Source organism: Panulirus ornatus, chromosome 39 (assembly GCF_036320965.1).
Source record: "Panulirus ornatus isolate Po-2019 chromosome 39, ASM3632096v1, whole genome shotgun sequence".
Classification (NCBI taxonomy): Eukaryota; Metazoa; Arthropoda; class Malacostraca; order Decapoda; family Palinuridae; genus Panulirus; species Panulirus ornatus.
Genome location: NC_092262.1, coordinates 13,604,660 through 13,630,852, shown reverse-complemented (window position 1 = coordinate 13,630,852; position 26,193 = coordinate 13,604,660). Strand labels below are relative to the sequence as shown.

At 39.5% G+C, this 26,193-nt stretch overlaps 1 protein-coding gene across 5 annotated transcripts in view; it reads right to left on the bottom strand.

Moving 5' to 3' along the window:
• Positions 1-26,193, bottom strand: part of per (period circadian regulator) — a 99,603-nt gene that overhangs the window by 33,043 nt on the left and 40,367 nt on the right. For 2 of the 5 annotated variants that reach the window (XM_071685208.1, XM_071685206.1), the window contains exon 13: positions 23,860-23,999. In XM_071685208.1, the coding sequence (XP_071541309.1) occupies positions 23,860-23,999 (140 nt within the window). Of the gene's footprint in view, positions 1-23,547; positions 23,634-23,859; positions 24,000-26,193 lie in introns of all 5 variants that reach the window. The other 3 variants (XM_071685209.1, XM_071685211.1, XM_071685207.1) reach the window with 2 other exon arrangements.

The window sequence follows — 26,193 nt, the reverse complement described above, 5'->3', positions numbered from 1 at the left end:
AACATGAACTGAGTTAAGACTGACGTGATGAGAGTAAGTGAAACCAGTGGAGAAGCAGAGAAATGGAAGGTATTTTGGGAATCAGTGCTTCCTTGCTGTGGGGTTTTTAAATCCTTTATCCCTTCAAACTGTTGCCATGCTTTGATGTTCACATATGTTTCTATTCTCTCTCAGCTCAAAAGCTTCCTGTTTTGTTTGTGATGTGCTTCTGAGTTCTGTCTAACTCATTTATTTCCATTTGTTTTAGTTGATGACCATACAATACATAAGCACCTTGCTTCTTATAACCCATTAAACATCTTAATCAACTATTTTCAACTCTTACAGTGTAGGAAAAGTTATCACAATCATAATGGTCTATACTTGGCTCAACAATGTTACTTTATTTTCAGTGACTGACAAGGTATGGGCAAAATATGCCCTAATCAACATCATCTTGGGTTTTACAGGAAAAATAAGAGAAAAAGAATGAAGACATTGATCAGGGCTCTGCAAGTGTTTGTAGACCTGACTCTTGAAAGCAGAAAGGTTACAGGAAGGGGGAGAGATTACTGAGGGAAGAGCAGTGCACAGCTTCACTGTTCAAGGAAAGGAGGTGGTAATATAATGGTCAGTCCTCATGTAGCCTTATCATGTTCTTTGAATTCTAGTTTCTCTTTTATAATGACTCCTAGCTCTTAACGTTTGTTCAACTTTCCCTGTTATGCCTATATATATGGTGCTATCAGTGTACTATCAACTTTGCCAAAACTTATTGTTCAAATCTATCATCATAAAATTCTATGGTGTTCATGTCTGTACATTTGTTGAATGTATCCCAGTCTTTCTGGGCCTCTTCCACATTACCTTTAAATTCTATCATTTTGCTTATTTTATGTCATTCACAAAGTTATTAGGTACAGTAGGGGTGAGGGTCAAGTCAATTGGGAGGTGAGTTTGAATGGAGAAAAACTGGAGGAAGTGAAGTGTTTTAGATATCTGGGAGTGGATCTGTCAGCGGATGGAACCATGGAAGCGGAAGTGGATCATAGGGTGGGGGAGGGGGCGAAAATTTTGGGAGCCTTGAAAAATGTGTGGAAGTCGAGAACATTATCTCGGAAAGCGAAAATGGGTATGTTTGAGGGAATAGTGGTTCCAACAATGTTGTATGGTTGCGAGGCGTGGGCTATGGATAGAGATGTGCGCAGGAGGATGGATGTGCTGGAAATGAGATGTTTGAGGACAATGTGTGGTGTGAGGTGGTTTGATCGAGTAAGTAACGTAAGGGTAAGAGTGATGTGTGGAAATAAAAAGAGCGTGGTTGAGAGAGCAGAAGAGGGTGTTTTGAAATGGTTTGGGCACATGGAGAGAATGAGTGAGGAGAGATTGACCAAGAGGATATATGTGTCGGAGGTGGAGGGAACGAGGAGAAGAGGGAGACCAAATTGGAGGTGGAAAGATGGAGTGAAAAAGATTTTGTGTGATCGGGGCCTGAACATGCAGGAGGGTGAAAGGAGGGCAAGGAATAGAGTGAATTGGAGTCATGTGGTATACAGGGGTTGACGTGCTGTCAGTGGATTGAATCAAGGCATGTGAAGCGTCTGGGGTAAACCATGGAAAGCTGTGTAGGTATGTATATTTGCGTGTGTGGACGTGTGTATGTACATGTGTATGGGGGGGGGGGGTTGGGCCATTTCTTTCGTCTGTTTCCTTGCGCTACCTCGCAAACGCGGGAGACAGCGACAAAGTATAAAAAAAAAAAAAAAAAAAAAAAAAACAAAGTTACATGTTTGGGAACAAGAAAAGCAGTATATGAAATAAGAAACAAAGAAAGTTTGAAAAGAATGTTATGAACAAGGCAGGAAAAAATCCAAAATTTTTCCATAAATTCATCAGAAATTATCATTCAAATAAAGCATAGCTAATCAGGCTATGGGATTTAGTGAGAATAGAAGTAAAGGATGATGTAAGGATATGTGAGGAACTGAATAACGAGTTCAAAAGTGTTTTCACATTGTATGACACAAAAGCCCCATCAGTTTGATGGTGTGGGATGGTAAACAAGTGAGCCATCCCATAGTTTACAATCTGAGAGGGGCTGCAAGTGGATGTATCCAACCAGAAATAATAGAAATACGATTGCGACTGAAAGACCATAAGAAGTCAACTATGTGTATCTATGGTGAGAGGATTCAGATGTAAAAAAGAAGCTAAGTATAATAAAGAAAGCTTATGATGATAGAAGCTCATGTCAGGTGTTTCATTACTTGTTAAAGGCCAATGCCACTCTAATATCAACATCATGTACATTACAGATATCCATCTTTGTTTTAAAAATTCCCACCATAATTTAATTGATATTTTATGAGTCAGAATATGAAGAGGGATGCATGTGGGTGCTGCATGCTTCCACAGGACAATTCTCCCAGTTATACTGCAGATACAACAAGTGAGGGAAATGTATAGTTTGTGTTGATGTCACCAAATTTGCCAATTTCTGTCAATTTCTGTTAGAATAACTAATCTGCATAAATATAACAGATAAAGTTGACAATAACATATACCTATGAATCATAATGTTTATAAAGGAATAAAAGCTATCTGATAATGATAACAGCAATATGTTACATAGGACTTATAAACTTCAAAGACACATAAAAGCAACACTGTCCTTTCTCATTTCTGCAAGCAGTGGAACTATAACCCTTCTTTGGATAAACAAGACTTAACCTGCTTCAGTAAATACAAAACCTTGAATACTTATTGAAGGAAAAAAAACAGTACATGAATGTTAGAAGGCTATGGAAGGAAAAAGACAGCCTTAACTCCACCATGATCATCCTGAAGTAGAACCAATTCAATTTTTCCGGTACATATTAAAATCCCTTCCACAGAGGATTTCAGCCCAGATGTGAAGAGGGCCATGCTTCATGGCAGGAAGTCAAATGATGAAGAGGTGTACATAATTGCAGGAATTTGGAGAAAGTAAATGAAATGTAAAAGCAAAGTTTTGGAGGGCTTAAATATTTTGAGCCAGATGGCATCAAAGCAAGGACTCAAGATTCATGATGTAAGCAACAGAAAGCATAAACACACCATCATTGCAACAGAAATGATGGTCAGGATTTTACAGGCCCTTCTCACTTTTTTGTACCCTTTTTTTTTCTGTTTCACTCTTTCTTCATTAACAAATGTAGTTAATAGAGTATAATAAAGTTCAAGTCATATTAATACATAAAACTGCACACTCTGGAATGCGAGGCAATGAGCCCTCTGGCACCCTAAGATAAACAAAGCATATACAGCCAGCTGTTAGAAATGAATAAATGTTTATGATAAACATAGTTCATGATACTATTTTTGGTCATGCATTCTACATATGTTTCTGTTTGTAAATAAATGTCCTATAATATATACACCAAAAAAGTAATTCTTATACCATATCACCACAACAATGGCTTTGTTGAGATGCACACTACCGTTAGCACATGAATGTTTACCGTCTTCATCAATTTGTGATACTGATTTTGTTTGTACATTTTTATTTGTGTATCTGTTCATAAATGATTGTCCTATGATATCATATGTAATGATCAGTAAATATCTTTTATCTATTATACTTAGTCGCTGTCTCCCGCGTTAGCGAGGTAGCGCAAGGAAACAGACAAAAGAATGGCCCAACCCACCCACATACACATGTATATACATAAATAATATCATTATGACATCATCACTATAACAGCAAGTTTGCTGGGATGTGTACCACAGCTTTCATATAAATATTTCCAGGAATAATCATTTTGTGACCCTGTTTTAGGTCTGACATGGTTTTTACCATGGATTTGTTCATAAAAGATTACTCTATAATAATATATAAATGAAAAAGTAAATACTGAAATAATAGCATGATTACAAAGCTTTTTTGAGGTGCATGCTATAATTGTTCACAATAATTATCAATTTGTGATGGCAATTTTGGTTTTACTTATTTTTCATGCACAGGTTTATGAACGAATGCTCTACAATATCATATTCACCAAACAGTAAATCTTAACATCATCACCATTACAGCAAGTTCGCTGAGGTGCATACCACAGCTAGCATGTAAATGCTTAAGATACTTATCAGTCTGAGAGGTTTTAGGTATCATATTAGTATCTTACATGCCTCTGCTTGTAAATGATAATAATATAAACACCAAAGAATAAATCAATATTACAAAACCTTTTAGTTAAGGTGTGTGCCATCACTACAGCAGGCACGTAAATGTTTATAATAATTATTAATTTGCAATGCTGCATGTGGTCTTACATCTTTTCATGTATCTGTTCGTAAATGACTGCTTTAAAATAAACATCGTGTAGTAAATCTTAGAACACATCCCCGTTACAGTGAGTTTATCAAAATGCATATAACTGCCAGCAAGTAAATGTTTTCAACAATCATCAATTTTTGAGGTGCTACGAGACTCCACCTGCAAGTGGTTACAATATGAATGAGAAATCACTTCCTGTATGACTGCATCACTGTGAAAGGACAGAAGAGAGTATAGTCTCATAGAGGACCCCCTTACAACAAAGGAGTCCATCATTTCCCTACTCCTGCTGGGTGTGCAACCTTGCTGCAGCTGCAAGTGCCATATAAAAGGGGTCCTGGAAGTGAATAATAATAATAATAATAATAATAATAATGCGCTACCTTGCTGGAGAGGGGGATGCTGTTTCCTGTGTGGCGGGGTGGCGACGGGAATGAAAGTAGGCAGCAAGTATGAATATGTACAAGTGTGTATGTATATATGTCTGTGTATGTATATGTGTGTATACATTGAAATGTATATTTATGTATATGTGTGTGTATACATTGAAATGTATATGTATGTATACGAGCATGTACGGGCATTTATGTATATATATGCGTATAAGAGTGGTTGGGCCATTCTTCGTCTGTTTCCTTGTGCTACCTCGCTGACACAGGAAACAGTGATTAAGTATAATAATAATAATAATAATAATAATAATAATAATAATAATAATTTTTTTTTTTTTTTTTTTTTTTAATACTTTGTCGCTGTCTCCCACGTTTGCGAGGTAGCGCAAGGAAACAGACGAAAGAAATGGCCCAACCCCCCCCCCATACACATGTATATACATACGTCCACACACGCAAATATACATACCTACACAGCTTTCCATGGTTTACCCCAGACACTTCACATGCCTTGATTCAATCCACTGACAGCACGTCAACCCCTGTATACCACATCGCTCCAATTCACTCTATTCCTTGCCCTCCTTTCACCCTCCTGCATGTTCAGGCCCCGATCACACAAAATCTTTTTCACTCCATCTTTCCACCTCCAATTTGGTCTCCCTCTTCTCCTTGCTCCCTCCACCTCCGACACATATATCCTCTTGGTCAATCTTTCCTCACTCATCCTCTCCATGTGCCCAAACCACTTCAAAACACCCTCTTCTGCTCTCTCAACCACGCTCTTTTTATTTCCACACATCTCTCTTACCCTTACGTTACTCACTCGATCAAACCACCTCACACCACACATTGTCCTCAAACATCTCATTTCCAGCACATCCATAATGATTTTTTATTATTCTTTTTTATTTTGCTTTGTCGCTGTCTCCCGCGTTTGCGAGGTAGCGCAAGGAAACAGACAAAAGAAATGGCCCAACCCACCCCCATACACAATGTATATACATACACGTCCACACACGCAAATATACATACCTATACATCTCAATGTACACATATATATACACACACAGACACATACATATATACCCATGCACACAATTCACACTGTCTGCCTTTATTCATTCCTATCGCCACCTCGCCACACATGGAATACCATCCCCCTCCCCCCTCATGTGTGCAAGGTAGCACTAGGAAAAGACAACAAAGGCCCCATTCGTTCACACTCAGTCTCTAGCTGTCATGCAATAATGCCCGAAACCACAGCTCCCTTTCCACATCCAGGCCCCACACAACTTCCCATGGTTTACCCCAGACGCTTCACATGCCCTGATTCAATCCACTGACAGCACGTCAACCCCGGTATACCACATCGATCCAATTCACTCTATTCCTTGCCCTCCTTTCACCCTCCTGCATGTTCAGGCCCCGATCACATAAAATCTTTTTCTATCCATCTTTCCACCTCCAATTTGGTCTCCCACTTCTCATTCCCTCCACCTCTGACACATATATCCTCTTGGTCAATCTTTCCTCACTCATTCTCTCCATGTGTCCAAACCATTTCAAAACACCCTCTTCTGCTTTCTCAACCATGCTTTTTTTATTTCCACACATCTCTCTTACCCTTACATTACTTACTCGATCAAACCACCTCACACCACACATTGTCCTCAAACATCTCATTTCCAGCACATCCACCCTCCTGCGCACAACTCTATCCATAGCCCACGCCTCGCAATCATACAACATTGTTGGAACCACTATTCCTTCAAACATACCCATTTTTGCTTTCCGAGATAATGTTCTAGACTTCCACACATTCTTCAAGGCTCCCAGGATTTTCGCCCCCTCCCCCACCCTATGATTCACTTCCGCTGCCATGGTTCCATCCGCTGCCAGATCCACTCCCAGATATCTAAAACACTTTACTTCCTCCAGTTTTTCTCCATTCAAACGTACCTCCCAACTGACTTGACCCTCAACCCTACTGTACCTAATAACCTTGCTCTTATTCACATTTACTCTTAATAATAATAATAATAATAATAATAATAATAATAATAATAATAATAATAATAATAGTAATAATAATAATAATGAGAGTAAATGTGAATAACAGCAAGGTTATTAGGTACAGTAGGGTTGAGGGACAAGTCAACTGGGAGGTAAGTTTGAAAGGAGAAAAACTGGAGGAAGTGAAGTGTTTTAGATATCTGGGAAAGGTTTTGGTAGCAGATGGAACCATGGAAGCAGAAGTGATTCAGAGGGTGGGGGAGGGGGCGAAAGTTCTGGGAGCGTTGAAGAATGTGTGGAAGTTGAGAACATTATCTCGGAAAGCAAAAATGGGTATGTTTGAAGGAATAGTGGTTCCAACAATGTTATATGGTTGCGAGGCATAGGCTATGGATAGAGTTGTGCGCAGGAGGGTGGATGTGCTAGAAATGAGATGTTTGAGGACAATATGTGGTGTGAGGTGGTTTGATCGAGTAAGTAATAATAGGGTAGGAGAGATGTGTGGTAATAAAAAGAGTGTGGTTGAGACAACAGAAGAAGGTGTTTTGAAATGGTTTGGTCACATGGAGAGAATGAGTGAGGAAAGATTGACCAAGAGGATATATGTGTCAGAGGTGGAGGGAACGAGGAGAAGTGGAAGACTAAATTGGAGGTGGAAAGATGGAATGAAAAAGATTTTGAGTGATCGGGGCCTGAATATGCAGAAGGGTGAAAGGCATGCAAGGAATAGAGTGAATTGGAACGATGTGGTATACCGGGGTCGACGTGCTGTTAGTGGATTGAATCAGGGCATGTGAAGCGTCTGGGGTAAACCATGGAAAGCTGTGTAGGTATGTATATTTGCGTGTGTGGACGTATGTATATACATGTGTATGGGGGTGGGTTGGGCCATTTCTTTCGTCTGTTTCCTTGCACTACCTCGCAAACGCGGGAGACAGCGACAAAGCAAAAAAAAAAATAAATAAATAAATAAATAATAACTATAATAATAACAATAATAATAATAATAATAATAATAATAATAATAATAATAACAATAATAATAATAATTTTTTTTTTTTTTTTTTTTTTTTTTATACTTTGTCGCTGTCTCCCGCGTTTCACTCTATTTCTTGCCCTCCTTTCACCCTCCTGCATGTTCAGGCCCCGATCACACAAAATCTTTTTCACTCCATCTTTCCACCTCCAATTTGGTCTCCCTCTTCTCCTCGTTCCCTCCACCTCCGACACATATATCCTCTTGGTCAATCTCTCCTCACTCATTCTCTCCATGTGCCCAAACCATTTCAAAACACCCTCTTCTGCTCTCTCAACCACGCTCTTTTTATTTCCACACATCTCTCTTACCCTTACGTTACTTACTCGATCAAACCACCTCACACCACACATTGTCCTCAAACATCTCATTTCCAGCACATCCATCCTCCTGCGCACATCTCTATCCATAGCCCACGCCTCGCAACCATACAGCATTGTTGGAACCACTATTCCCTCAAACATACCCATTTTTGCTTTCCGAGATAATGTTCTCGACTTCCACACATTTTTCAAGGCTCCCAAAATTTTCGCCCCCTCCCCCACCCTATGATCCACTTCCGCTTCCATGGTTCCATCCGCTGACAGATCCACTCCCAGATATCTAAAGCACTTCACTTCCTCCAGTTTTTCTCCATTCAAACTCACCTCCCAATTGACTTGACCCTCACCCCTACTGTACCTAATAACCTTGCTCTTATTCACATTTACTCTCAACTTTCTTCTTCCACACACTTTACCAAACTCAGTCACCAGCTTCTGCAGTTTCTCACATGAATCAGCCACCAGCGCTGTATCATCAGCGAACAACAATTGACTCACTTCCCAAGCTCTCTCATCCCCAACAGACTTCATACTTGCCCCTCTTTCCAGGACTCTTGCATTTACCTCCTTTACAACCCCATCCATAAACAAATTAAACAACCATGGAGACATCACACACCCCTGCCGCAAACCTACATTCACTGAGAACCAATCACTTTCCTCTCTTCCTACACGTACACATGCCTTACATCCTCGATAAAATAATAATAATAATAATAATAATAATAATAATAATAATAATAATAATAATAATAATAATAATGCAAACTAGAGACAGAAAGTAGAGAAGTATATTACAATGACCAAAACTTGCCTCCAGGAATGCAACCATTACTCAAAACATCAATCCAACAGTACAGCTGGTTGTGCTTTTCACTGTTTCACTACCAGTAGCATTTTCTAGGAATGCACCCCGAACAAATAACACGGGCCAGCAGTTAAAGATTTGAAAGTGGAGAAGAGAAGCAGCCTTGGACAGCCAGATTTCAGAGGAGAGATCAGGTTAGGAAGTTGGGAGATTGTGTTCAATAGAGGGGAGGTTACATCTGACGCTTCATGTATTGTAGAAGTGGAAAAATAATGAGCCAGCACCAGGAGCAGTATCAGTAGAGGTGGAATAAGTCATAGTCCCTTGACAGCAGTCAAAGGGGCCCTGGGAACCATTAAACCTTCTTCAACTTGAAGCTCAGTTTCAACCCAGTGCAATAGAGATATTTTGTAATACCAACAATAGTTTTAAGTTAAGAAAATCTGGAAACTAGAATGAAAATATGTATGTTAGGTGCTGTCAAGTGTTATAAATAAGATGGAGATAGCATAATGTGTTTGTAGACTAAATAACGATGACCCAAGAGTAGGTGAAGCACAAAGAAAAAACAAAGCTTATGAGAGGGAGGGGAACATGCTGCCACTGCAGTGCTGGCTTACTGCACTGCAATTCCTACCCCTTCCAACACCCAAATGGTTACACTACACCACCCTCGGAGGTAACCGCCTGTACACTAATACTGTGAAGCTATTACAACTTATTAACAGTCATTATTCAACATTAAAATATTACAGTAGTGATAAATACAAATAGCAGTGATAGGTAGTATTGTCTGATTTCCATTACCACAAATATATCTGGTATTTTGATGCTGTGCATTCATAAAACACAAGAATTATTCAATTCAATCCTTGGATCTGAATAATAAAAGAGCAAAATCCATAACCTGGTACATTACGAGGGCTGTTCTTGGTAACACACATAGATACTGACTAGGGTAGGCACAACAACACTTATGAAAGATACATCTACTTTCTTGTACAATCTACCATTAAAATAAAAGAATACAACTTTAGTAGTATCACCAAATTTTCTAAATGGTTTTGGTTTCACCTGTTCATGTAAATGTTTACACAAAAAAAAATAAAAATACTGCTAACAGTTATCTCAAGACAAAAAGATGAATAAGACTAAAATTAACCATCATATTATAGCCAGTTTTGATGCTACTAGTCGGCTTACCAAAGGACTTTTAACGAATCTGTTTACATCACCAAATAATGCATGTTCAATCCTTTCCCCTAAATCCACTGGAAATGTTGTTCCTAGACCTAGCAGCCTGAGTTTCCTGAGGCTCCATATGAACAAACTAGATAGCCATAATAAACCTTTGATCAATGCCACCTCTTCATACATGCAGTTACCTATTTTCAATGAGGGTAGCTCTCCTGAACTGTTTAATAATTTTCCGACACTGGTTTTCCCAAGCACTGATAGAGGCTATGTTCTTCTATTTGTCATAAAACACAAAATAGCTGCTTCCCCTTGGCCTAGCATATGAGACAGCCCCTACATCTATAACTGATGTGTTTAAGTAGAGTTTACAACTTCTTCAACTCTAGCTAGAAAATTCCACCACTAGTTTTACTCAGGAATTCAATAACATTAAGTCTTTAATAAAATTCTCTTGATGGAATCCCATCAAAAGATACTGACGGACTCTCAGCATAAGATATTTTCTACAAGCATCTGAATCGAGATATATAACATATGTAGTCCTGTGATACTGTATACTATAAAAAGGCTTGGGCTTTCCCATAAGTAGTCACTAATCCAAACTTCTACAACATGCTACCAAGGTGATATACTGAAGGTGTGGCTTTGGACAACAGGATATGTAAATGACATTCAACCCTCTATAATCTCTGACAAAAACTAGAGTCTCAGTAAAGAGCAAGTTTGTGGAGTGAGAATAAAATTTTACCATATGTCTTCTGTCTTTATTAAATAAATGAGAATAACTAATACAACCAAATAAGAAAATAAAATCTTAGCAGAACAACACAGATACTCTGGGTGATTGAAGAGTTTATAAACAAATATCAAATCTGAATGATCCTGAAAACTATATTAAGGTTTACTGTTAATCACCAATGTACCCAATAATATTTTCAATACCTCTGCTTCCTTTGCCTCTGGGTAAGGGGCACTGAAAGAAGAGCTTCAAGACAAATCAAGAATATCAAAAGTATCCACAGTATATACATTTTGTACCACTATATGGCTCCAATATAAAATACAAAAGGAGTTTACAGCAAAAATCCACCATATATTAAGCCTCATTACATAAATTCCCAAACTGTCTTATACCTTATGCAATATGTACTTAAACAACTGTGCGTCAGGCTATGCTGTATTTACAAAGATATCTTGTAAAATAGATTAAGTTACAGACAATGTGTGAAGATTTTGTCTACTACCTGAGTTCTTCATCCTCTTAAATACTTATCTTTAAAAATCTAATAAAAGACTTCATCATAAAGATACCAGAAAAGGCACATAATTGAACTGTTGTAGAGTTAGTTATTCCAAGAAAACCTTTTCTTTTTTCCAAGTCACACTGATCTGTATCTATAATATTTTCTATCCATTTATCAGGCATTACCACACTCGACCTGTTCAAGATTCCACCAAAAGTGTAAAGTCCTCTTTGGTAAGGTTGTATCATTGGGAGTCCCGTCTCATCATAAAATTTCTCACACTAAAGGAGCCCACAATACCCTGCCACTAGAAATGGTAAAAACCTTCTTTGGCTGCAGGAGCCTTTAGAAGGGGGTTCTGAGTAACACCACAACTCTCTCAGAAAGAAGTCCTAAGGTACTTTTTTTTATACTTGATCACCATCTCCTGCATTAGACAGATAGCACAAGGAAACAGATAAAGAAACACACATCCACTCAAATACACACACACACACATATATATATATATATATATATATATATATATATATATATATATATATATATATATATATATATATATGTGTGTGTGTGTGTATTTGAGTGGGACAAAGAATACTTCCCACGTATTCCCTGCGTGTCGTAAAAGGCGACTAAAAGGGGAGGGAGCGGGGGGCTGGAAATCCTCCCCTCTCGTTTTTTTTTTTTTTTTTTTTTTTTTTTTTTTTTCCCAAAAGAAGGAACAGAGAATTGGGCCAGGTGAGGGTATTCCCTCAAAGGCCCAGTCCTCTGTTCTTAACGCTACCTCGCTAATGCGGGAAATGGCGAACAGTTTGAAAGAAAGAAAAAGAATATATATATATTTTTGCTTTGTCGCTGTCTCCCGCGTTTGCGAGGTAGCGCAAGGAAACAGACGAAAGAAATGGCCCAACCCACCCCCATACACATGTATATACATATGTCCACACACGCAAATATACATACCTACACAGCTTTCCATGGTTTACCCCAGACGCTTCACATGCCCTGATTCAATCCACTGACAGCACGTCAACCTCAGTATACCACATCGATCCAATTCACTCTATTCCTTGCCCTCCTTTCACCCTCCTGCATGTTCAGGCCCCGATCACACAAAATCTTTTTCACTCCATCTTTCCACCTCCAATTTGGTCTCCCACTTCTCCTCGTTCCCTCCACCTCCGACACATATATCCTCTTGGTCAATCTTTCCTCACTCATTCTCTCCATGTGCCCAAACCATTTCAAAACACCCTCTTCTGCTTTCTCAACCACGCTCTTTTTATTGCCACACATCTCTCTTACCCTTACGTTACTTACTCGATCAAACCACCTCACACCACACATTGTCCTCAAACATCTCATTTCCAGCACATCCATCCTCCTGCGCACAACTCCATCCATAGCCCACGCCTCGCAACCATACAACATTGTTGGAACCACTATTCCTTCAAACATACCCATTTTTGCTTTCCGAGATAATGTTCTCGACTTTCACACATTCTTCAAGGCTCCCAGGATTTTCGCCCCCTCCCCCACCCTATGATACACTTCCGCTTCCATGGTTCCATCCACTGCCAGATCCACTCCCAGATATCTAAAACACTTTACTTCCTCCAGTTTTTCTCCATTCAAACTTACCTCCCAATTGACTTGACCCTCAACCCTACTGTACCTAATAACCTTGCTCTTATTCACATTTACTCTTAACTTTCTTCTTTCACACACTTTACCAAACTCAGTCACCAGCTTCTGCAGTTTCTCACATGAATCAGCCACCAGCGCTGTATCATCAGCGAACAACAACTGACTCACTTCCCAAGCTCTCTCATCCACAACAGACTTCATACTTGCCCCTCTTTCCAAAACTCTTGCATTTACCTCCCTAACAACCCCATCCATAAACAAATATATATATATATATATATATATATATATATATATATATATATATATATATATATATATATAAAAATAAATATATATATATAAATAAATATATATAAATATATATATACATGCACATAATTCATACTGTCTGCTTTTATTCATTCCCATCGCCACCCCACCACACATGAAATGACAACCCCCTACCCCCGCATATGCGCGAGGTAGCACTAGGAAAAGACAACAAAGGCCACATTCGTTCACACTCAATCTCTGGTTGTCATGTATAATGCACCGAAACCATAGCTCCCTTTCCACATCCAGGCCACACAAAACTTTTCATGGTTTACCCCGGACGCTTCACATCCCCTGGTTCAATCCATTGACAGCACGTCAACCCCGGTATACTACATTGTTCCTTCCAATTCACTCTATTCCTTGCACACCTTTCACCCTCCTGCATGTTCAGGCCCCGATCACTCAAAATCTTTTTCACTCCATCCTTCCACCTCTAATTTGGTCTCCCACTTCTTGTTCCCTCCACCTCCGACACATATATCCTCTTTATCAATCTATCCTCACTCGTTCTCTCCATGTGACCAAACCATTTCAATACAACCTCTTCTGCTCACTCAACCACACTCTTTTTATTACCACACATCTCTCTTACCCCTTTCATTACTTAGATAATCAAACCACCTCACACCACATATTGTCCTCAAACATCTCATTTCTAACACATCCACCCTCCTTCCCAAAACCCTATCTATAGCCCATGCCTCGCAACCATATAACATTGTTGGAACCACTATTCCTTCAACCATATTCATTTCTGCTCTCCAAGATAACATTCTTCCCTTCCACACATTCTTCAACGCTCCCAGAACCTTCGCCCCCTCCCCCACCCCGTGACTCACTTCCACTGCCATGGTTCCATCTACTGCCAAATCCACTCCTAGATATCTAAAACAATTCACTTCCTCCAGTTTTTCTCCATTCAAACTTACCTCCCAATTAACTTGTCCCTCAACCCTATTGAACCCAATAACCTTGCTCTTATTCAACATTTACTCTCAGCTTTCTTCTTTCACACACTTTACCAAACTTAGTCACCAGCTTCTGCAGTTTCTCAACCGAATCATCCACCAGCACTGTATCATGAGCAAATAACAACTGACTCACTTCCCAAGCCCTCTCATCCACAACAGACTGCATATCTGCCCTTCTCTCCAAAACTTGCATTCACCTCCCTAACAACCCCATCCATAAACAAATTAAACAACCATAGAGACATCACACACCCCTGCCGCAAACCTACATTCACTGGAAACCAATCACATTCCTCTCTTCCTACTCGTACACATGCCTTACATCCTTGATAAAAGCTTTTCACTGCTTCTAGCAACTTACCTCCCACACCATATACTCGTAATACTTTCCACAAAGCATTTCTATCAACTCTATCATATGCGTTCTCCAGATCCATAAATGCTTCATACAAATCCATCTGTTTTTCTAAGTATTTCTCACACACATTCTTCAAAGCAAACACCTGATCCACACATCCTCTACCACTTCTGAAACCACACTGCTCTTCCCAAATCTGATGCTCTGTACATGCCTTCACCCTCTCAATCAATACCCTCCCATATAATTTCCCAAGAATACTCAGCAAACTTATACCTCTATAATTTGAACACTCACCTTTATCCCCTTTCCATGAATTCCACCAATCCTCAGGCACTTTACCATGAACCATACATACATTGAATATCCTTACGAACTAGTCAACAACACAGTCACCCCCTTCTTTAATAAATTCCACTGCAATACCATCCAATCCTGCCGCCTTGCCGGCTTTCATCTTACGCAATGCTTTCACTATCTCTTCTCTGTTCACCAAACCAATACCCCTGACTCTCTCACTTCACACACCACCTCAACCAAAACACCTTATATTTGCCACTCTATCATCAAACACATTCAACAAACCTTCAAAATACTCACTCCATCTCCTTCTCACTTCACCAATACTTGATATTACCTCCCCATTTGCCCCCTTCACCAATGTTCCCATTTGTTCTCTTGTCTTACGCACTTTATTTACCTCCTTCCAAAACATCTTTTTATCCTCTTAAAATTCAATGATGCTCTCACCCCAACTCTCCTCTGCCCTCTTTTTCACCTCTTGCACCTTTCTCTTGACCTCCTGCCTCTTTCTTTTATACATCTCCCACTCATTCGCACTACTCCCCTGCAAAGATCGTCCAAACGCCTCTCTCTTCTCTTTCACCAACAATCTTACTTCCTCATCCCACCACTCACTACCCTTTCTAATCTGCCCACCTCCCACCTTTCTCATGCCACAAGCATCTTTTGCACAAGCCATCACTGCTTCCCTAGATACATCCCATTCCTCCCCCACTCCCCTTATGTCATTTGCTCTCACCTCTTTCCATTCTACCTCAATATACATGACAGCTAGAGACTAAGTGTGAACGAGTGTGGCCTTTGTTGTCTTTTCCTAGTGCTACCTGGCGGGGTGGCAACGGGATTGAATAATTCAGCAAGTATGAATCATGTACATGTGTATATATTCTGTCAGTTCAATGAAAACAGACTTTGAAACAGGTAAATGAATATCATCCAAGACATCATATAAATATTCTAAAAGGTCATCAACTGGAACTTTAGTGAAAATTGAGGAAACATCAAAGCTAACTAGTTTGAAATCAAAATCAACATTGATATTGTTTAGCTTGTTGACTAAATCTACATTGTTCATGATATTAGAATTTGTTACCTTATCCACTATAGGGCTTGATAAAGAAACTAACCAATTTGACAATTTATATGTGATGGAGCCTACTGAACTCACTATAGGTCTTGCTGGAAAATTCTGTTTATGTGTTTTGATAAGTCCATGCATATATGGCAATGAAAGAGAGACTTTTGGATGTTAATGTGCTGAGAGGTGCAACTGGAGGGATGTCTGATCATTACCTTGTGGAGGTGAAAGTGAAGATTTGCAGAGGTTTTCAGAAAAGAAGAGAGAATGTTGGGGTGAAGAGAGTGGTAAGTGTAAGTGAGCTTGGGAAGGAGACTTGTGTGAGGAAATACCAGGAGAGAATGAGTACAGAATGGAAAAACGTGAGAACAAAGGAGATAAGGGGAGTGGGGGAGGAATGGGATGTATTTAGGGAAGCAGTGATGGCTTGCACAAAAGATGCTTGTGGCATGAGAAGCGTGGGAGGAGGGCAGATTAGGAAGGGTAGTGAGTGGTGTGATGAAGAAGTAAGATTGTTAGTGAAAGAGAAGAGAGAGGCATTTGGACGATTTTTGCAGGGAAATAATGCAAATGAAAAGGAGATGTATAAAAGAAAGAGGCAAGAGGTCAAGAGAAAGGTACAAGAGGTGAAAAAGAGGGCAAATGAGAGTTGGGATGAGAGAGTATCATTAAATTTTAGGGAGAATAAAAAGATGTTGTTTAATTTGTTTATGGATGGGGTTGTTAGGGAGGTGAATGCAAGAGTTTTGGAAAGAGGGGCAAGAATGAAGTCTGTTGTGGATGAGAGAGCTTGGGAAGTGAGTCAGTTGTTGTTCGCTGATGATACAGCGCTGGTGGCTGATTCATGTGAGAAACTGCAGAAGCTGGTCACTGAGTTTGGTAAAAATTGTGAAAGAAGAAAGTTAAGAGTAAATGTGAATAAGAGCAAGGTTATTAGGTACAGTAGGGTTGAGGGTCAAGTCAATTGGGAGGTAAGTTTGAATGGAGAAAAACTGGAGGAAGTAAAGTGTTTTAGATATCTGGGAGTTGATCTGGCAGCGGATGGAACCATGGAAGCGGAAGTGAATCATAGGGTGGGGGAGGGGGCGAAAATCCTGGGAGCCTTGAAGAATGTGTGGAAGTCGAGAACATTATCTCGGAAAGCAAAAATGGGTATGTTTGAAGGAATAGTGGTTCCAACAATGTTGTATGGTTGCGAGGCATGGGCTATGGATAGAGTTGTGCGCAGGAGGGTGGATGTGCTGGAAATGAGATGTTTGAGGACAATGTGTGGTGTGAGGTGGTTTGATCAAGTAAGTAATGTAAGGGTAAGAGATGTGTGGAAATAAAAAGAGCATGGTTGAGAGAGCAGAAGAGGGTGTTTTGAAATGGTTTGGGCACATGGAGAGAATGAGTGAGGAAAGATTGACCAAGAGGATATATGTGTCGGAGGTGGAGGGAACGAGGAGAAGTGGGAGACCAAATTGGAGGTGGAAAGATGGAGTGAAAAAGATTTTGAGTGATCGGGGCCTGAACATGCAAGAGGGTGAAAGGCGGGCAAGGAAAAGAGTGAATTGGATCGATGTGGTATACCGGGGTTGACGTGCTGTCAGTGGATTGAATCAGGGCATGTGAAGCGTCTGGGGTAAACCATGGAAAGCTGTGTGGGGCCTGGATGTGGAAAGGGAGCTGTGGTTTCGGGCATTATTGCATGACAGCTAGAGACTGAGTGTGAACGAATGAGGCCTTTGTTGTCTTTTCCTAGTGCTAACCCGCACACATGAGGGGGGAGGGGGATGGTATTCCATGTGTGGCGAGGTGGCGATGGGAATGAATAAAGGCAGACAGTGTGAATTGTGTGCATGGGTATATATGTATGTGTCTGTGTGTGTGTATATATATGTGTACATTGAGATGTATAGGTATGTATATTTGCGTGTGTGGACGTGTGTGTATATACATGTGTATGGGGGTGGGTTGGGCCATTTCTTTCGTCTGTTTCCTTGTGCTACCTCGCAAACGCGGGAGACAGCAACAAAGCAAAATAAATAAATAAATAAAAAAAGATGTTTTGGAAGGAGGTAAATAAAGTGCATAAGACAAGGGAATCAATGGGAACTTCAGTGAAGGGGGGAAATGGGGAGGTGATAAGTAGTGGTGATGTGAGAAGGAGATAAAGTGAGTATTTTGAAGGTTTGTTGAATGTGTTTGATGATAGAGTGGCAGATATAGGGTGTTTTGGTCAAGGCGGTGTGCTAAGTGAGAGGGTTAGGGAAAATGATTTCGTAAACACAGAAGAGGTAGTAAAAGCTTTGCGGAAGATGAAAGCTGACAAGGCAGCGGGTTTGGATGGTATTGCAGTGGAATTTATTAAAAAAGGGGGTGACTGTATTGTTGACTGGTTGGTAAGGTCATTCAATGTATGTATGATTCATGGTGAGGTGCCTGAGGATTGGCAGAATGCTTGCATAGTGCCACTGTACAAAGGCAAAGGGGATAAAAGTGAGTGCTTAAATTACAGAGGTATAAGTTTGTTGAGTATTCTTGGGAAATTATATAGGAGGGTATTGATTGAGAGGGTGAAGGCATGTACAGAGCATCAGATTGGGGAGGAGCAGTGTGGTTTCAGAAGTGGTAGAGGATGTGTGGATCAGGTGTTTGCTTTGAAGAATGTATGTGAGAAATACTTAGAAAAGCAAATGGATTTGTATGTAGCATTTATGGATCTGGAGAAGGAATATGATAGAGTTGATAGAGATGCTCTGTGGAAGGTATTAAGAATATATGGTGTGGGAGGCAAGTTATTAGAAGCAGTGAAAAGTTTTCATCGGGGATGTAAGGCATGTGTACGTGTAGGAAGAGAGGAAAGTGATTGATACTCAGTGAATGTAGGTTTGCGGCAGGGGTGTGTGATGTCTCCATGGTTGTTTAATTTGTTTATGGATGGGGTTGTTAGGGAGGTAAAGGCAAGAGTTTTGGAAAGAGGGGCAAGTATGAAGTCTGTTGGGGATGAGAGAGCTTGGGAAGTGTCAGTTGTTGTTCGCTGATGATACAGCGCTGGTGGCTGATTCGTGTGAGAAACTGCAGAAGCTGGTGACTGAGTTTGGTAAAGTGTGTGAAAGAAGAAAGCTGAGAGTAAATGTGAATAAGAGCAGGGTTATTAGGTACAGTAGGGTTGAGGGACAAGTCAATTGGGAGGTAGGTTTGAATGGAGAAAAACTGGAGGAAGTGAAGTGTTTTAGATATCTATGAGTGGATTTGGCAGTGAATGGAACCATGGAAGTGGAAGTGAATCATAGGGTGGGGGAGGGAGCAAAAGTTCTGGGATCGTTGAAGAATATGTGGAAGTCGAGAACATTATCTCGGAAAGCAAAAATGGGTATGTTTGAAGGAATAGTGGTTCCAACAATGTTATATGGTTGCGAGGTGTGGGCTATACATAGAGTTGTGAGGAGGAGGGTGGATGTGCTGGAAATGAGATGTTTGAGGACAATATGTGGTGTGAGGTGGTTTGATCGAGTAAGTAATAATAGGGTAAGAGAGATGTGTGGTAATAAAAAGAGTGTGGTTGAGAGAGCAGAAGAGGGTGTTGTCGATGTGCTGTCAATGGATTGAACCAGGGCATGGGAAGCGTTTGGGGTAAACCATGAAAAGTTCTGTGGGGCCTGGATGTGGAAAGGGAGCTGCGGTTTCGGTGCATTATTACATGACAGCTAGAGACTGAGTGTGAACGAATGTGGCCTTTGTTGTCCTTTCCTAGCACTACCTCGCACACATGAGGGGGGAGGGGGTTTTTATTTCATGTGTGGCGGGGTGGCGTTGGGAATGAATAAAGGCAGACAGTATGAATTATGTACATGTGTATATATGTATATGTCTGTGTGTGTATATATATGTATACGTTGAGATGTACAGGTATGTACACTGGCGTGTGTGGACATGTATGTATATGCATGCATATGTGGGTGGGTTGGGCCATTCTTCTGTCTGTTTCCTTGTGCTACCTCGCTAATGCGGGAGACAGTGACAAAGCAAAATAAGATAATAAAAATAAATAATAAATATAGGTATATGTTGAAATGTATAGGTATGTACATGTGTGTGTATGGAGGTGTATGTATATACATGTGTGAGTGGGTGGGTTGGGCCATTCTTTCGTCTGTTTCCTTGTGCTACCTCGCTAACACAGGAGACAGCGACAAAGGATAATAAATATCAATAAAGTCTTTCTAATCAAAACCTCATATCTATCTTTTTTATAAGATTTGAGCCACCTCCCAAATAGGATCCAGCTTTAAAACTGATTAGCTCATCATTTTCATTCTTACATGCATGTAAAATTATCATGTCAGTATATTCTGTATTCTACGCGCTGCATCTTCTTAGCATTCTTCCTACCAGCTGTTGCACAAGAAAGGAAAGATGGCTAGGCAGATGCCCTTAGCTTTACCATCCTGTCACCATCTAAAATTGGTCATGATATTATCACTGTTCTCCAGTAAATAACAGTCATGAATCATCAAATCCCATTCTCTACCCTTCACAAGAATCCCATACAAATCTACCCTGCTCTTTTCCAGCAATAGGGACACTAATTCTCTAAAACAATAACAGTCACATATCAATGGTGCAATGTGCCAACTATGTTAATCATCAGACTTTTTCTACTAATTCTAAAAGTAATTTTCATTTATAAAACTGAAAATTCAGAATTATTAGGAATTTGGTTTGATCGAGTAAGTAATGTAAGGGTGAGAGAGATGTGTGGAAATAAAAAGAGTGCGGCTGAGAGAGCAGAAGAGGGTGTTTTGAAATGGTTCGGTCACATGGAGAGAATGAGTGGGGAAAGATTGACCAAGAGGATATATGTGTCAGAGGTGGAGGGAACGAGGAGAAGTGGGAGACCAAATTGGAGGTGGAAGGATGGAGTGAAAAAGATTTTGAGTGATAGGGGCCTGAACATGCAGGAGGGTGAAAGGTGTGCAAGGAATAGAGTGAATTGGAACGATGTGGCATACTGGGGTCGACGTGCTGTCAATGGATTGAACCAGGGCATGTGAAGCGTCTGAGGTAAACCATGCAAAGTGTGTGGGGCCTGGATGTGGAAAGGGAGCTGTGGTTTCGGTGCATTATTACATGACAGCTAGAGACTGAGTGTGAACGAATGGGGCCTTTGGTGTTTTTCCTAGTGCTGCCTCGCACACATGAGGGGGAGGGGTTGTTATTCCATATGTGGCGAGGTGGCGATGGGAACAAATAAAGGCGGACAGTATGAATTATGTACATGTGTATATATGTATATGTCTGTGTGTGTATATTTTTTTTTTTTTTTTTTTTGCTTTGTCGCTGTCTCCCGCGTTTGCGAGGTAGCGCAAGGAAACAGACGAAAGAAATGGCCCAACCCACCCCCATACACATGTATATACATACGTCCACACACGCAAATATACATACCTACACAACTTTCCATGGTTTACCCCAGACGCTTCACATGCCTTGATTCAATCCACTGACAGCACGTCAACCCCGGTATACCACATCGCTCCAATTCACTCTATTCCTTGCCCTCCTTTCACCCTCCTGCATGTTCAGGCCCCGATCACACAAAATCTTTTTCACTCCATCTTTCCACCTCCAATTTGGTCTCCCTCTTCTCCTCGTTCCCTCCACCTCCGACACATATATCCTCTTGGTCAATCTTTCCTCACTCATTCTCTCCATGTGCCCAAACCATTTCAAAACACCCTCTTCTGCTCTCTCAACCACGCTCTTTTTATTTCCACACATCTCTCTTACCCTTACGTTACTTACTCGATCAAACCACCTCACACCACACATTGTCCTCAAACATCTCATTTCCAGCACATCCATCCTCCTGCGCACAACTCTATCCATAGCCCACGCCTCGCAACCATACAACATTGTTGGAACCACTATTCCTTCAAACATACCCATTTTTGCTTTCCGAGATAATGTTCTCGACTTCCACACATTTTTCAAGGCTCCCAAAATTTTCGCCCCCTCCCCCACCCTATGATCCACTTCCGCTTCCATGGTTCCATCCGCTGACAGATCCACTCCCAGATATCTAAAACACTTCACTTCCTCCAGTTTTTCTCCATTCAAACTCACCTCCCAATTGACTTGACCCTCAACCCTACTGTACCTAATAACCTTGCTCTTATTCACATTTACTCTTAACTTTCTTCTTCCACACACTTTACCAAACTCAGTCACCAGCTTCTGCAGTTTCTCACATGAATCAGCCACCAGCGCTGTATCATCAGCGAACAACAACTGACTCACTTCCCAAGCTCTCTCATCCCCAACAGACTTCATACTTGCCCCTCTTTCCAGGACTCTTGCATTTACCTCCCTAACAACCCCATCCATAAACAAATTAAACAACCATGGAGACATCACACACCCCTGCCGCAAACCTACATTCACTGAGAACCAATCACTTTCCTCTCTTCCTACACGTACACATGCCTTACATCCTCGATAAAAACTTTTCACTGCTTCTAACAACTTGCCTCCCACACCATATATTCTTAATACCTTCCACAGAGCATCTCTATCAACTCTATCATATGCCTTCTCCAGATCCATAAATGCTACATACAAATCCATTTGCTTTTCTAAGTATTTCTCACATACATTGAGATGTATAGGTATGTATATTGTGCGTGTGTGGACATATATGTATATACATGTGTACGTGGGCGGGTTGGGCCATTCTTTCGTCTGTTTCCTTGCGCTACCTCGCTAACGCGGGAGACAGCGACAAAGCAAAATAAAATAAATAATAAATTTTTCAAAACTCAAGTTAATACTTGCAGAAATGTTTCCTGCTGAGAACTTATCACATAAAACCTTTTTACCATAAATAATATCAAAAACAGAAAGTATTTTTGCAAATGAATACAAGAATTACAAGCAAATTTGAAAAAAAAAAAAAAGCTTTTTGTAATGTATATCAATTGCAAAAACTAAGTGAAATTTATTAAGAAAATCAAGTTTTCCCTCTAAAAATTCTTAAAGATACTAAGAATGCATCTTTCAACTGTCAATAGCATTATGGAATACTTCATAAAATCAGTTTCTATTCACTGAATTTGTCTGATAACTCAGTTTCTTTCATAAAAACTTTTGTATATTGTATCATTCCTGATATTTGAGAATTAATTCAGTACAAAATGATTTTTGTCTAGCACATATTAATTTCGAAGACACTTATTCCATTTCACTTTCAAAATATTCTTCTATTGCTAGTGTAATTACATACTTTACCTAAATCACTTTTCATTATTTTGGAAACTAATTCTCTTTTATAAGAAACCGTCATACTATTAATAAGGTCAACATTTAGTTTAGTCCACTCAGAATTCAATCTAATACATCATATCCTTATAGACAACTGTACATTTTACTCTATGAAAAACATTTGAACACTGCATCATATTGATGCATTAAAGTATTAAAAATCATGAATAACTGAACTTCTTATCTAATGAAAGAACAAAGGCATATTGGGTGTGTCATCCATGAGCCAGAGCTAAGACTGTGATGATCCTTACCTATGAAGCGTTTCTGAGTAGTTGAGTTGGCCATAAGTGGATGGGGCCTCAGGGGAAGATTTGACACTCTCTTGACCTTTCTGGACCTAAAAGAGTCAAGGCCACTATAAACCTACTTAACATGCTTGGTATTTAAAGAGAAGACTTCACACTAGTCACAGGAAGGGTTCACGCATTGATGCATTTAGTTGCAATCTTGGAGCATTTAGAAATTTTCCTCCAAATGCAGTAGGTAAAATTCTTTAGAACAAATCTGTCTGGTGCAAAATCTATGAGTGATCCCTTCCCAGCCCCTTTATACTGTCACAGTACCTCTGCATGGTTTCATTGTAGTTCAGCTTGCTGTAGCTGGATGGAGTGGAAGTGGAGGGGTTGGATTCATAGCAACGGTCATCCTGATGAGGGGAAATCTCTCCCATAACGACTGAGCCTTGGTCCTGATTGGTGGGAAACTATGGCCACGTCAGATATCTCTAAAATATCCCACTATTTAAGCCCAGCAATTTGATAGCTTCTAACACAAAGCTTAAATAGTAACTTCATTATACCAGGCTTGTGTCAGCCCAGATATAAACACTAATAACAAATCATCAAACTAAGTTAATCTGTTACGTGCCACAAATGCATATTTTGTAGGTAAGAGCATTAAGTTATTTTGGGCTCAAGTTATAATCTAAAACTCATTGTGTTTGATGAATCTGCAAGTTTCCACATCTTAATGAAAACCCATGATATATTCCTAACCTTAAAATCTATTTAAGAGCAATCATCAACAATTTATGATGAATTCTACTAAATTATCAATAAACTCAAACAGTACCCATAACTTTCATAAACTAGTCCAATGCAAACGTAACAAAAAATACATTATATGACATTTCTGGTCATACACTAAAGTGATATATTTCTTATATGTAATATATGATCCTTGAAAAAAAAATAAAAAACTGGAGTTCTACCAGTATGTGCCTACAGATAATACGGACAAAAAGTGATCACTGTTTACCATAATAAAGAACAATGAATAACAAATTCATCCACATTTTGCTTCTGTGACACGCTACAATACAACACAACTAATATTATTGCAGCATCATTTACTGCACTCTTATTCTTTCTGATGAACTGTAAGAAAAGTCTACCTTATCAAATCAATTTGTTTCACATGACACGTGTAAACCTTTTTCAATCAAATTTCTTCAGTTTGGCACTTGACATAAAAACAGCAGCCAAAAATTACAGCAGTTCCTAGACAAATATAAACAATCAAATAAATGCATAAAATCAGGCCAAATGATAAATCAAATATCAAACTGTAATGCTGCAACAACAACAAGGTGAAGAGATTTCTACCTGGCACATAACAAAATACTAAAGTTGGAATAGTGTGTCACATATTAAATGATATCAACCACACAAAACACAGAGTAAGAGAAGTAAAAAGATTAGTAACAATGATATGTCTCTGCATCCTTACTCCTCAAAGTGAAGATTGTTTTCCTTAAATTCAGACAACAACTCATTCTTTTTTGTTTTCCATTCCTTTTCTTTGACTTCATACTTTTTCAAACAATTACTGGATGCTTCCCAAGCTGAGAACTTCAATATTTTTTGCTTTCATCCTTCATGCAATGCAAGCACTCATCAACTACTCCACTTATGAGAGAACAAATTCAATATGGAGAACTCTTTGACATATGTTATGAGTACTGATATGAGGCTTTGCAAGTTTGTTTGTGGAGCAGTACTGTGAGAAACAAGGGTATTTCTCACTGAAAGAAAATATAAACTATAAATATGTTACAGTAAATATTGTCAAATTTTGATTACCCACTTTAGTGACTGTATAGCACAAAAAAAATCAAAATTTTGCCTTACAACTGCAACAGATTGGAACACTAGAAAAGTGTTCCATGCAATTGCCTGCAGTGCAGCATTGTTACTGGGAGTCAAATAAGTTATATAAATTTTCAAGAAAATATCAAAAACATCTCTACTTAGTTCCAGAGCCAAAGGTGGAAATTCATTCAAGTTATAAGCCTTGTAAAGTTTCATATGGGACATAACTCACAAAAAAATCAAAGCTATAGTTATGGGTCTTATAACTTGAAATACTGGAAAACAATTACTTAAAAATTAAAAATACAGCGTGATGTGTCTGACCCGATCCTTCTGGGTTAGGTTTCATGAATCTTCACCAAAACAGAATGCAACTCCCAATAACAGAGGCACAGACAGATCACTAATGGCTAGATAATGGATGACGGACTGAAAGATGAAATATGGGCAAATGATGGATGACAGTATGAAAGGTGACCAATGGAAAAATAATGATGGCAATGGACAAAGCAGTCTTTTAAGTGTCTGCATTGCTATGCAGGCAACTCAAAATTGCAGAGAATTACAATGCAGTACATGTCAAACTGGGTGGTTCTGGTATCTAATACACCAGGATTTGTATTTTACACCTTCAAATACCTGTTTTCCATCCTTGATATAAAATTTTCCTTTCATAAAGTGACTGAAGTTCACTGTTCGGGCACCTAATTAAACTTATATAATTAATCATTTGTCTTCTCTCTGCCAGTCTTTCATCCTCTACTACACCATCAATCATACACTGCATTGCTTCAATGTGCTCTATCC